Source organism: Dromiciops gliroides, chromosome 3, assembly GCF_019393635.1.
Source record: "Dromiciops gliroides isolate mDroGli1 chromosome 3, mDroGli1.pri, whole genome shotgun sequence".
Taxonomy (NCBI): domain Eukaryota; kingdom Metazoa; phylum Chordata; class Mammalia; order Microbiotheria; family Microbiotheriidae; genus Dromiciops; species Dromiciops gliroides.
The window spans coordinates 423214205-423226220 of record NC_057863.1 but is presented as its reverse complement, the minus strand read 5'-3'; the positions used below and the strand labels follow the sequence as shown (position 1 = coordinate 423226220).

At 38.4% G+C, this 12016-nt stretch overlaps 1 protein-coding gene across 2 annotated transcripts in view; it reads left to right on the top strand.

Moving 5' to 3' along the window:
- Positions 1 to 218: 218 nt before the first annotated feature.
- The window catches only part of FAM171B (family with sequence similarity 171 member B), an 84616-nt gene continuing 72818 nt past the window's right edge, over positions 219 to 12016 (top strand). Inside the window, exon 1 of one of the 2 annotated variants that reach the window (XM_043995043.1) lies at positions 219 to 719. In XM_043995043.1, coding sequence (XP_043850978.1) covers positions 485 to 719 — 235 coding nt within the window. In that variant the 5' untranslated portion in view covers positions 219 to 484. The remainder of the gene's footprint in view (positions 720 to 12016) is intronic. The other variant, XM_043995042.1, reaches the window with a different exon arrangement.

Here is a 12016-nt window from a genome sequence, read left to right as displayed (position 1 = left end):
AAAAGAATAACCATAAAATAAAATGAATAGCCATAACAGAAATTTACTCTGTCCTCCCCACTAAGTCCCTGGCAACTAACTCCCAATCCCCACCCTTGTCGGTCCTCCAGGGTGCGGCGAGCAGCCCTCCTCCGCCTCCTCCTCCTCCTTCACCTTCCCATCTTCACCCGCCCCCGTCACATGTACTGAGCTCCGAGTGTTCTCCTCTCCTCCCCTCTCCTCCCCTTCCCTCTCAGCTGCCTCCTCCTCCACCCGCTCCGTGCTGCGCGTGTCTTGTGTGTGTGTGTGTGTGTGTGTGTGTGTGTGTGTGTGCACACGCGTGCGTGTGTGCCTGTGTATGTGTGTGTGAGCGGGCTCCCGAGTGTCCGCGGGCCAGTGAGGCGGAGGAGCAGGCAGCCCGGCCGCTGCCGCTGCGGCTGCCGCCTCCGCCCCAAGAGCTGCCCCTCTGGCGCAATATGCCTCCGCTGCCCTCTGGCTTTTCGCCATGTCGAGGATTTGCGGGAGCTTTCCCTTCACTCTGCTCCTAGGTTTGGCCGCGGTGCTGCTGAAAGGGCGGCTTGTCCCTGCAGCCTCGAGAGCCGAGCCCAGCCGCTCTGACCTGAGCCTGATCCAGCAACAACAGCGGCAGCAGCAGCAGCAGCAGGAGCAACAGCAGCGGGAGGAAGAAGAGGAAGACAGGCCAGAGGTGCAGGGAGCATCCTCTACACTATCCAGTTCAGGTAGGGTTTGGAGTGCCGGGTTTTGTTTTGTTTTGTTCCCCCTCCCCCTCCCCCCTGCAGTCCCTCCTGCTTGATTCAGGATGCCTCTTCAGCCACTCTGTTTCCATCGTCCCATTTCTCGGTCCCCCTCTTCCTCCCTCTTATTGCATGTTCAGATCCCTGATCTTCCCTTGTGGTTGAGAAAGGTCCCTTCAGAGTCTGGCTTTCTTTTAAGCGCATTTCACTGCAGTCTGGGGGGTGCGGGGGAGGAGAGCTGCCTTAACTAATCTTCCCCCGCCCTCCTCTATTCCTGAATTCTCTCTACCTCTCAAGAATGAATTCCTCTCTTCCCAAATCTTCCATCCCGACGCTCACACAGACTTTCTAAATCCTACCTTTACTATCCTAGAGGCAGAGAAATCTTGCAAAAGATTCTCCCTTCTATCCGATTTCCAGCTAAAACAGGATCCTTAAATTTAGAGCTGTACAGGCCAACCTTTCCTACTTGTAAGGAGAACTTAAATGAGGCAGGCTCTTGATGGAGATGGGGAAAGAGGGTTACTTTGCCGTTACGGAGCTAAGGGGATTATGGTTCTTACTATTTTTACATCCATTAATGCTGTACTTGTAAGCTAGGAGCAAAATTGCCTTTAGGAATAGCATCCATCCCCCCACTACCCCCACCCCATACTTTTCGATTGCTGCAATGCTGTCTTCCTAGGCTTCATTTTCTGTGGAAACTGTTAGGAATTGTGTTCCAGTGAGGTTCTGTTGGTGATAATAATGATGTTTTGAATCACCACCGGCCACCCTTATACACGATATTGAAAATGAGGATTTCAAAGAGATGGAAACATGGTCCTGTTTTGAAAGAATCCTCAAAGGGCACCACTCAGGTTTCCCACCTGAAAATCATGAAACATTCCAGGCTGATTTATTTTGCCAAAGTTCTGTGCATAGAATGAAATAGGCTTAAAGTATTCTGTAAAGTGAAGATAATTCCAGTGTCTCCAAAAATCTAATTGTTGATTACCACTATACTCTGAATAAAAATGTCTGGAAAGAAATGTGTTTTATAGGATTTCCCCCTCCTTTCCCTAACCTTTGGATCTGGGGATGGTACCAAAGAAATTGAAAAGATGTTCTGTGGAAACATTACTCACAAAATTGAAGAGCCATGTTGATATACTTTATGAAGACAAATATCTTTAAAAGCTCTCAAAAATAAGAAACTAAGTCTGTGAACGAAGAACTGATTATTGACAGTTTTTTCTTGTCCTTAAATTATATATTTAAAAAAATTAAGTAGTAGTTAAACAGTAAGTGGATTTTCACTAGTCCCGTTTATTTTAGCCTCAGGAATATGAACAACTCTTAAAATAATTAAAATTCTGCATTTTGGCTGTAGATATCTTAACATTTTTAGTATTTTGGGAAGGAATCATGAGAAAAGCATATTTGGGAAAAGATTACCAGTGCACCCCATAACATTACTAGTGCAGCCTATTTAAAGATTAGAATTCTCAGGCACCAGGAAAGTAATAACTGTTCAGCAGATTGATGTCAGGATTTGTATGGTTGTATCCAGAGGGGTTTTCTTGTTATCACCCCAGAATTCTAAACCAGTCTTGAACAAAGGGTAATTCAACTGATGTCTTTCTTAATAATAGAAATACAGAACCATGTAACCTAATCAAAAGCCTCTGGGGGGAAAATAAGGCTTTACTATTCCTTTGATGACATTAGGGCTATCCTTATACCTATTATATCTATGGTGTCTAATATCTCATCAGACAATTGAAAGTATGACTACTGACTTTAGTAGTAACTTTTAAATACTAAGTATCTTTTTATTGTGTTGTGGAAAAATTAAATTTTTTCTTCTCAAAAGCTCATAAATTATTTGGATGTGGTAGTTATAAAGTAAGCTTGTAAATCTTCGATATCTATTTTTAGCTAATAGCCATGCATAATGCACAAAAAATTGAAAATTGATTGATAACTATGGCTAAGTTCATTCATTAGATTTTTTTTTTAAAAAGTGACTGATAGATCTGCAACTTTGTTTGGCCGTCTTCACTTTACCACAAGTATTCTAATATTTGAATTTTAATTGAACATTAGTATACTGTGTCTTTAGATAGCTATCACTGAATCTGATTTTTTGCTTCCATGTTCATTTATTCATTCATTCAATGAACAAAGAATGTATCAAGTACCATCTTTGTACTCAGCACTGTTCTAAGCTCTTGAGGGAAATAGAGTTGGATAAAGCATATTTCCTGTACTTTTTGTGTTAATAGGATTGATAAGATCCATGCACAGATGAAATGCAAATTAGATTATAACTAATACATTAGAGGAGGACAAAGTGTCATGAGATCAGATGAGGTCTGAGAGAGAGCACTTCTATCAAAGAGAATCAGAGGAAGCTTCATGAAAGAAGTTGCATTTGAATTGGGCTTGGAAGCTAGATAAGATACTAATAAATGAAGATGCTTGTAGGGAAGAGAGGACATTTTCTGTCTAAGGAATAACTTAAGTAAAGGCAAAGAGATGGGAAATGGTGGGATAATAAGTAGTTCAGTTGAGCAGAGTAAACAGTATGTGAGGAAGAATAATGTAGGATGAGGTTGGAAAGATAATTAAGAGTAATAGCTTAATGTTTTCATAGTACTTTTATGATGTACAAACTACTTCATATATATTATTTCATTTGATTCTCATAATGTCCTTATTGTGAGTTAAGAAATCTATTACTATCTCCATTTTATAGATGAGGAAATTGAGGCTTAGAGATCTTAATTGATTTGCTCGAGGTTATTTATCTAGTTTAACGGTTCTAGGCTTACTCTACTACACCTTTAGTGAGCAACTTTACCTGTCCTGGCCTCAGTTTTTTCACTTATAAAATGAGATGGATAAAATAGATTATTTCTAAGGATTCTTCCAGCTATAAAATATCTTGATTTTTTAAAAAGTATTTTATTGATATCTTGTTTTTATATAATCTTCATTTCCCAATACAGTCAATCCTCAACTGTCACATGGGTAATGATCCTAGAAAGTGGTGCAAAAGTGAAAAATGTGAATGTTGTTGATTCAGTGAACCTATGGAAAATAAAGGGTCTGGTTACTGCATCCACCAAAAATTGTAATCTTTCACTGGACATTGTTGAAAATATACTTTTCTGCATATAATTCCTTAGAACAAAACATTAATCCTGATACCATGCACTTTTCCTAATACAGTAACCATAAAATGCAGTACACAAAATAAAATTGGTAACATGTAAAACATTTTTTCTTGCTCTCAATTCTCTAGAATTCTATGACCTTTTTGTGCTAACATCTTAATTTTTAAAAACCCATTAATTTCAGGACATATTTACTTTTCGTAACACATGAAATCTCTAGTACCATAAATACTGTCCTCCTTTTTGCACATAAAGCCAGTGGTCAATTTGTTAATATCAAACTTGGGGTGATAGTGACTGCAGACATTTCAGCAAAAAGTTTGCTTTGCTTAACACCTTTATTTTCTCACCAAGCTGCATCACACTTGGCCTTTGAGCCCAAAGAACTTGAGCTACATTTTGGGGGCATAATTGCAACACAAAACTGCGTTTTAAATGCAGATGATGGAAATATGTAATGAACACATGGGTAGCTCTTTACGATAGGGTGATAGGGTGAATAAGACCAGTAAAGTACCCATTAGAATATCAGCTTCTCTTACAAACTTGTACACGTCTCACCTCTCATTATAATGGGAAAGTGAAAATGAAGTTACTAATAAAATCACGTTAATGCTTGAAGTCATGAAAGTTAAATGCAGGAATGTTGAGGATTGCCTGTATATCTTCTTCCACTCCCTACCATTATAGCAAAGAATAAAAAAGAGACAAAAAAGCAGTTCAGCAAAATGAATCAACATATTAATCAAATATAGTCCATAGTTTCTCACCTCTGCAAAGAAGGAAGGGAATAGTAGGCTTATGGTCTCTTCTTCTGGGCCAAGATCTGTCGTTATAATTATTCAGTGTTTAGTTTTTGTTGTTGTTATGGTTTTTTTTGCAGGGCAATGGGGGTTAAGTGACTTGCCCAGGGTCACACAGCTAGTAAATGTCAAGTGTCTGAGGCTGGATTTGAACTCAGGTACTCCTGAATCCAGGGCCGGTGCTTTATCCACTGTACCACCTAGCTGCCCTTTAGTTTTAGTTTTTATTGTTGTTATTTCCATTTTCATTGTTGCAATCAGTATATATATATTGTTTTCCTAATATTGATTACTTCATTTTCATTAGTTCATATAAGTCTTCCCAGACCTCTATATATGCTTCATATGTATTATTTCTTTTCTGGGGGTGGGGTGGGTGGGACAGTGAGGGTTAAGTGACTTGACCAAGGTCACACAGCTAGTAAGTGTCAATTGTCTGAGGCCGACTTTGAACTCAGGTCCTTCTGAAACCAGGGCGGATGCTTTATTCACCGTACCACCTAGTTTCCCCCCTCCCCATATGCATTATTTCTTAAAATGAAGTAATATTCCATTAGCTTATTGTACCGCATTTTGTTTAGCCACTCTCCCCAATTAATGGGCATTTTTTCCAGTTCTTTTTTTTTTTTTACTACTATAAAAAGTGCTGCTACAAATATTTTGGAATATATTGAATCTTTCTTTCTTTGATCTTATTGAGGTATATGTCTAGCCATGGGACCTCTGGATCAAAATGAAGTAGAGAAGTAGGTAGGGAATGAATAATGATTTCTTAAATGCTGACTATGTGCCCAGCACTATGCTAATGAGCATGGACATTTGAGTCACTTGATTGTTAGCATGACAGAGTATTTCTAGAATGGTTAAAACAATTTCACAGCATACTGATGTGTTCATGTTCATGTTTTGTTAGCTGCTAATTTGCTGAGTTTTTATTTCCATTTCTCTTATGAGATATTTTGATTCTTTCTATTACATCATGCTGCTCCTCCTAAATTATGAAGGAGTTTGAATGCCAGGCTAAGTGTTGATTTATTGTTTCAAGGTGTATCCAGTTCAAAACTGGATCATGTCCAGGTAGGATAAAGAAGGAAAGGTTAGACAGGATTGAGGATTAATAGGTGATCAATGGCAATCTTATCTTTTCACCTATAGTGGAGAAATTAGCTTCTTAGTTTATAGTCAGTGTCATTACTTACAACAATTTTTATACAATTAATTTCCAACATAATAACTATTTTAACTATCATTTTAAAATTTATCAATATTTTAGAAGAGTAATGAGTCATGACTATTTATAGTTTCAGTATATTTCATGAAAACTAGCCAGTGATGATATACTTTTTTTTTTTAAAGGCAGGGCAATGAGGGTTAAGTGACTTGCCCAAGGTCACACAGCTAGTAAGTGTCAAGTGTCAGAGGTCGGATTTGAACTCAGGTCCTCCTGAATCCAGGGCCTGTGCTTTATCCACTGCGCCACGTAGCTGCCCTGACAATTTACTTTTAAAAGTAAAAAAATATTGTACAAAATGACAAATATAGTAATGTTTTACATAATCATACACATATAACCCATATATGATTGTTTGCCTCCTAAAGGAGGGGGGAGATAAGGGATAAAAATTGGAACCTAATACTATAAATAAAAATGTTTATTATTAAAAAATTATAATACTAAAAATTTAAAAAATTAATTACCCCCCCAAAAAGGGAAGTGGTTGATTAGGAAAACCTCTTCATCAAATATCTCCGAGAGTATGTTAGCCTATTAGAGAGACAGACATACAGAGAGATTGTGTATGTATGTATCTAATATATAGGCACTATATAAATACATGCACACATAATTATATATATGATTATGGCATATATGACAATACATATATACATATGTATATATAAGGATATGTATATGTGGACAAGGATATATATGTGTGTGTTTTTGTATGTATATGTATATGTGTATATATATGCACAAATATGCAATACCCAAAGCTATTCTCCAATGGATAAGTGGTCAAATGATATAAACAGTTCTCAAAAGATTTGCAGGCTATTAACAATTGTAAGCAAGATTTCTATAAATCACTAATGATGAAAAAACATAAATCAAAACAAATCTGAAATTTTACTTCATAGCCAGAAAATTGGCAAAGATGACAAAGATGGGAATAGTACGTGTTGGAGGTATTGTGGAGAGAAAGGCACATTAATATACTGTTGGTGAAGTGGTCCAAACATTATGTAAAGCAATTTAGAATTATGCTTTTTTTTTAAAGTAAGGCAATTGGGGTTAAGTGACTTGCCCAGGGTCATACAGCTAGTAAGTGTTAAGTGTCTGAGGCCGGATTTGAACTCAGGTACTCCTGACTCCAGGGCCGGTGCTAGAATTATGCTTTTTAAAAAAGAAAATATGCATTTTTATTTATTTTCATTCTGAACTTAACAAAAACCACATAAAATGGGAATGTCCATATACATAGGAACAGAAAAAGAGGATTGGACACAAAGCTGCAGGTTTCTATCTGGTATAGTTTTCAAATATATAATGTTTGACCTTTAACTTTCTTTCTTTTTTTTCAGTGCAACAAACATTTATTTTATTTTTTCCAGTTACATGTAAGGGTAGTTTTTAATATTCATTTTCATAAGATTTAGAGTTCCAAATTTTTCTCCCTCCCTTTCCTTCCCCCTCCACAAGACATCAACCAATCTCATATAGGTTATGTATGTACAATGCACAAGTGCTCTTTTTTATCAGTTCTTTCTGTGGGAGTGGATAGTATGCTTCGTCATTAATTAGTCCCTTGGGATTTTACTGGATCATTGTATAGCTGAGAGTAGTTAAGTCATTCACAATTGCTCATCAAACAATACTGATGTCACTATGCACAATGTCCTCCCAGTTCTGCTCACGTCACTATACATCAGTTCATATGAGTCTTTCCAGGTTTTTCTGGTATCATCCCGTTTGTCATTTCCTATAGCACAATACCATTCCACTACAATAATATACCATAGCTTCTTCAGTCATTCCTCAATTGATAGACATTCCCTTGATTCCCAATTCTTAGCCACCACAAAGAGTTGCTATAAATATTTTTTGTACAATTTCCCCCCTTTTCTCTCTCTTTTTTTTTGTGGGGCAATGAGGGTTAAGTGACTTGCCCAAGATCACACAGTTAGTAAGTGCCAAGTGTCTGAGGCTGGATTTGAATTTAGGTCCTCCTGAATCCAAGGCCAGTGCTTTATTCACTGTGCCACTTAGCTGCCCTCCCCCTTTTCTGTTTTTCAAGATTATTATTGTTAACTGTTTCCCTCCATCCTATTCCCTTCCCCATGATATTTACTCTTTTATCTACCTTCTTTCACCCTATCCCTCTTCAGAAGGGATTTGCTTCTGTCTGTCCCCTCCCCCAATATGCCCTCCCTTCTTTTGCCCCTCTCTCTTTATCCTTTTCCCCTCCTATTTTCCTGCAGGGTTAGATAGATTACTCCACCCAATTAAGTGTGTATGTCATTCCCTCCTTGAGCCAATTCTGATGAGACTGAGGTCTTGGAGCCAATTCTGATGAGTATTAGGCTCATTTACTGCCCAGATTAAATAGATTTACTCCACCCAATTGGGTATGTGTGTTTTAATCCATCCTTGACCCAACTCTGATGAGATTAAGGTCTTTGAGCCTATTCTGATGAGTGTAAATTTCATTTACTGCCCTGCTCCTCCCCCGCTACATCAGCCTTTTCCTGTTTCTTTCATGTAGGATTTAACCTTTGCCCTTCCCCCTCCCCCAGTGCATTCCTCTCACTCCTTAATTTAGCCCTAAAGATATCATCATGGGGCAGGTAGGTGACACAGTGGACAGAGCATCTACCCTGGACCCAGGGGGATCCCAGCCAAAATCCGGCCTCAGACACAAGAGAGTCACCCATTGCAAGACCCCAGGTGTGTCTCCCCACTCCAATTTTTTATGGTTCTTTCGGGTCTTGTATTTGAAAGTCAAATTTGCCATTTAGTTCAGGTCTTTTCATCATGAATACCTGAAAGTCCTCTTTTTCATTGAAGTCCCATTTTTTCCTCTGAAAAATTATGAACAGTTTTGCTAGGTAGGTGATTCTTGATTGTAATCCCAATTCCTTTGCCCTCTAGAATATCATATTCCATGCCCTCTGGTCCTTTAATGTAGAAGCTGCTAGGTCTTGTGCTATTCTGACTGGGACTCCACAGTACTTGAATTCTTTCTTTTTGGCAGCTTGCAATATTTTCTCTTTAACCTGAGAGCTCTGGAATTTGGCTAAAATATTCCTAGGAGTTTTCCATTTGGGATCTCTTTCAGGAGGTGATCAGTGGATTCTTTCAATTTCTATTTTACCTTCTGATTCTAGAATATTAGGGCAATTTCCCTTGACAATTTCTTGGAAGATGATGTCTAAGCTCTTTCCTTGATCATGGTTTTCATGTAGACCAATAATTTTCAAATGATCTCTCCTGGACCTATTTTCCAGGTCAGCAGTTTTTCCCAGAAGATATTTCACATTGCCCTCTATTTTTTTTATTCATTTGGATTTGCTTTATTGTGTCTCGATTTCTCATAGAGTCATTAGTTTCCATTTGTACAATCCTAGTTCTTAGGCAGTTATTTTTGTCAGAGAGCTTTTGTACCTTCTTTTCCATTTGGCCAATTTGACTTTTCAAGCTGTTGACTTTTTTCTCATGTCTTTCCTGCATCACCATCATTTCTCTTTCCATTTTTTCATCTACCTCTCTAACTTTATCTTCTAAGTCTTTTTTGATCACCTCTATGGTCTGAGACCAATTCATATTTTTCTTGGAAGCTTTAGATATAGGGGCCCTGATGTTGACATCTTCCTCTGAGGGTGCACCTTTATCTTCCTTGTCACTGAAGAAACTTTCTATGGTCCTCACCTTTCTCTGTCGGCTCGTCTTTCCATTCTTTTACTTGACTTTTAGCTCCTTAAAGTGGGGCACTGTTTCCAGGCTGCAATATCCCAAGCTTCAGGAGGTCCCAGGTGGTATGATTTAAGGAGGATCAGGTTATTCACTCGCCTGGCCTGTTTCCTGGTCCATAGATGACCCCAGACCAACTTGCTAATCAACCAGCTTTGTGTGTTGTGGTTGTCAGCTCTGAGGAGCCTGTGCCCCTCCCTGACCTGGGCCACTGCTATTCAAGCCTACCTCTTGGTTCCCAGCAGGGGTGAAAAACCCAAGTTCTGCCTCAGCACCAGCATCGACCCATGTAATTTTCCACCTACCAAGGGCTCAGCCCTCTCACCAGACTGTGAGCTTAGTTCCAGATGACACTGGTGCTGTAGCTGATTTAGGGGTCTAGGGGTCTATTTCTCTGGTGAGGCCTTCCTGGGACTAGATCTGTGTCAGGGTGACTGTGGGATTGGGCTCCACTTCTGTCTCAGCACAGTAGTTCCCTTTTTCTGACCTTCCAAGCTGTCCCTGGTTAGAAGATAATTTCAGCACCTTCTTCTGTGGGTTTTGCTGCTCTAGAAATTATCCTATGGCATTATTTGGATTTTTTTGTAGCGATCATGTCATGAGTTTGAGAGCTCACTTGACCTTTAACTTTCAAAGCTGTCCTGATTATCTGGGCTTCTTTCTGGTTTTCCTTCTGTTTTGTATATTTATTTTAATAGTATTCTTTAATTCTTGTTCCAAAAGACTGACCACAATTGTGTCCATTTCAGCCACTATGGCAGACCACAATGGGAAGTTTTTTGGGCAAGGATTTTTTCCTCTTCCTCTCAAACTACCCAACTATGAAATCAATTTTGGAAAGCTAGAAGTAGGAAAGAAATCAAAATGAGAGAATTGAGAAAATTTTATTTGCATAATTTACCACCTCGATCCTAATCTGGAAAAACTAAATATATTAAAAAACCATAGAGACTTAGGGGTGGAAGGAAGTCTAGAAGCTATTTAATTCAACACCCATCCCTTGCAGTCATCTTTCAATGACACCCCTAACAAACTGCCATACAACTTCTGCTTGGACTCTTTAATGAAGGAGTGTTTATAGCCTTACAAGGACATCCACTCCATTGCTGGATACCTCCAATGGTTACTAAGTTCTTCATTATACTGATTCCAAATCTGCCTGTCTATAACTTCTGTCCATTGGTTCCAGTTTTATGTTTCCCCACTCTCCACCAGATTTCTTCAGAAGAAAAGTGTCACCTCTTGTGTGTAACAGTCTTCACTCCCATTGGTATCAACTGTACAACTTGCTTGAACTGATTAGTCAAAGCTACCAAATAAGCAACTGCAGCTTTTTCCCCCATATGCCAGAATAAGCTTTTAAAAAATTAATAATAAACTTTTTTATTTATAGTTTTCAGTTCCAATTTTTATCCCTCTTTCCTTCCCTCCCCTTCCCCTTCCCTGAGGTGGCAAGCAATCAGATATGAGTTATATATGTATGATTATGGAAAACATTACCATATTTGTCATTTTGTACAAGGAAACGATTAAAAGGAAAAAAAATGAAAGAAAGTACCAAATAGCATGTTTCAGTATGTTCCATCAATATCAGTTCTTTCTCTGGAGGTGGATAGTCTATTTCATCTATACCTCTTTGTGATTGTCTTGAATCATTGTATTGTTGAGAATAGTCAAGTCATTCACACTTCTTCATCAAACAACATTGTTTTCTGTGTACAAGGTTCTCTTGGTTCTGCCCACTTCACAATACATCATTTCATACACATTTCTTTCCAGGCCCTCCTGAAGTCATCCTGCTTGTCATTTCTTATAGTACAATAATACTCCTTTGCTATCATATACCACAGTTTGTTTAGCCATTCCCCAATTGATGGGCATTCCTTTGATTTCTAATTCTTAGCCACCACAGAAAGAGTTGCAATAAATATATTTTTTTAAATAGGTCTTTTTCTCTTTGGGGGGATATCTTTGGGATACAAAACTAGCAGTGATATTGTTGGACTAAAAGGGTATGCACAGTTCTATTACCCTTTGGGCATAGTTCCAAATTGCTCCCCAAAATGGTTGTATCTTTTCACAACTCCAACAGTGGATTAGTTTCCCAGATTTCCCATATCCCCTCCAACATCTGATATTTTTCATTTTTGTTACATTTGCCACTCTGATAGGTATGGTGTGATATCTCAGGGTTGTTTTAATGTACATTTCTTTGATCAATAATAATCTAGAGCATTTTTTCATATGATCATAGATAGCTTTGATTTCTTTGTCTGAAACTGCTTGTTCATATCCTTTGACCATTTATCAATTGGGGAATGACTTCTTTTTTTATAAATTTGACTCAGT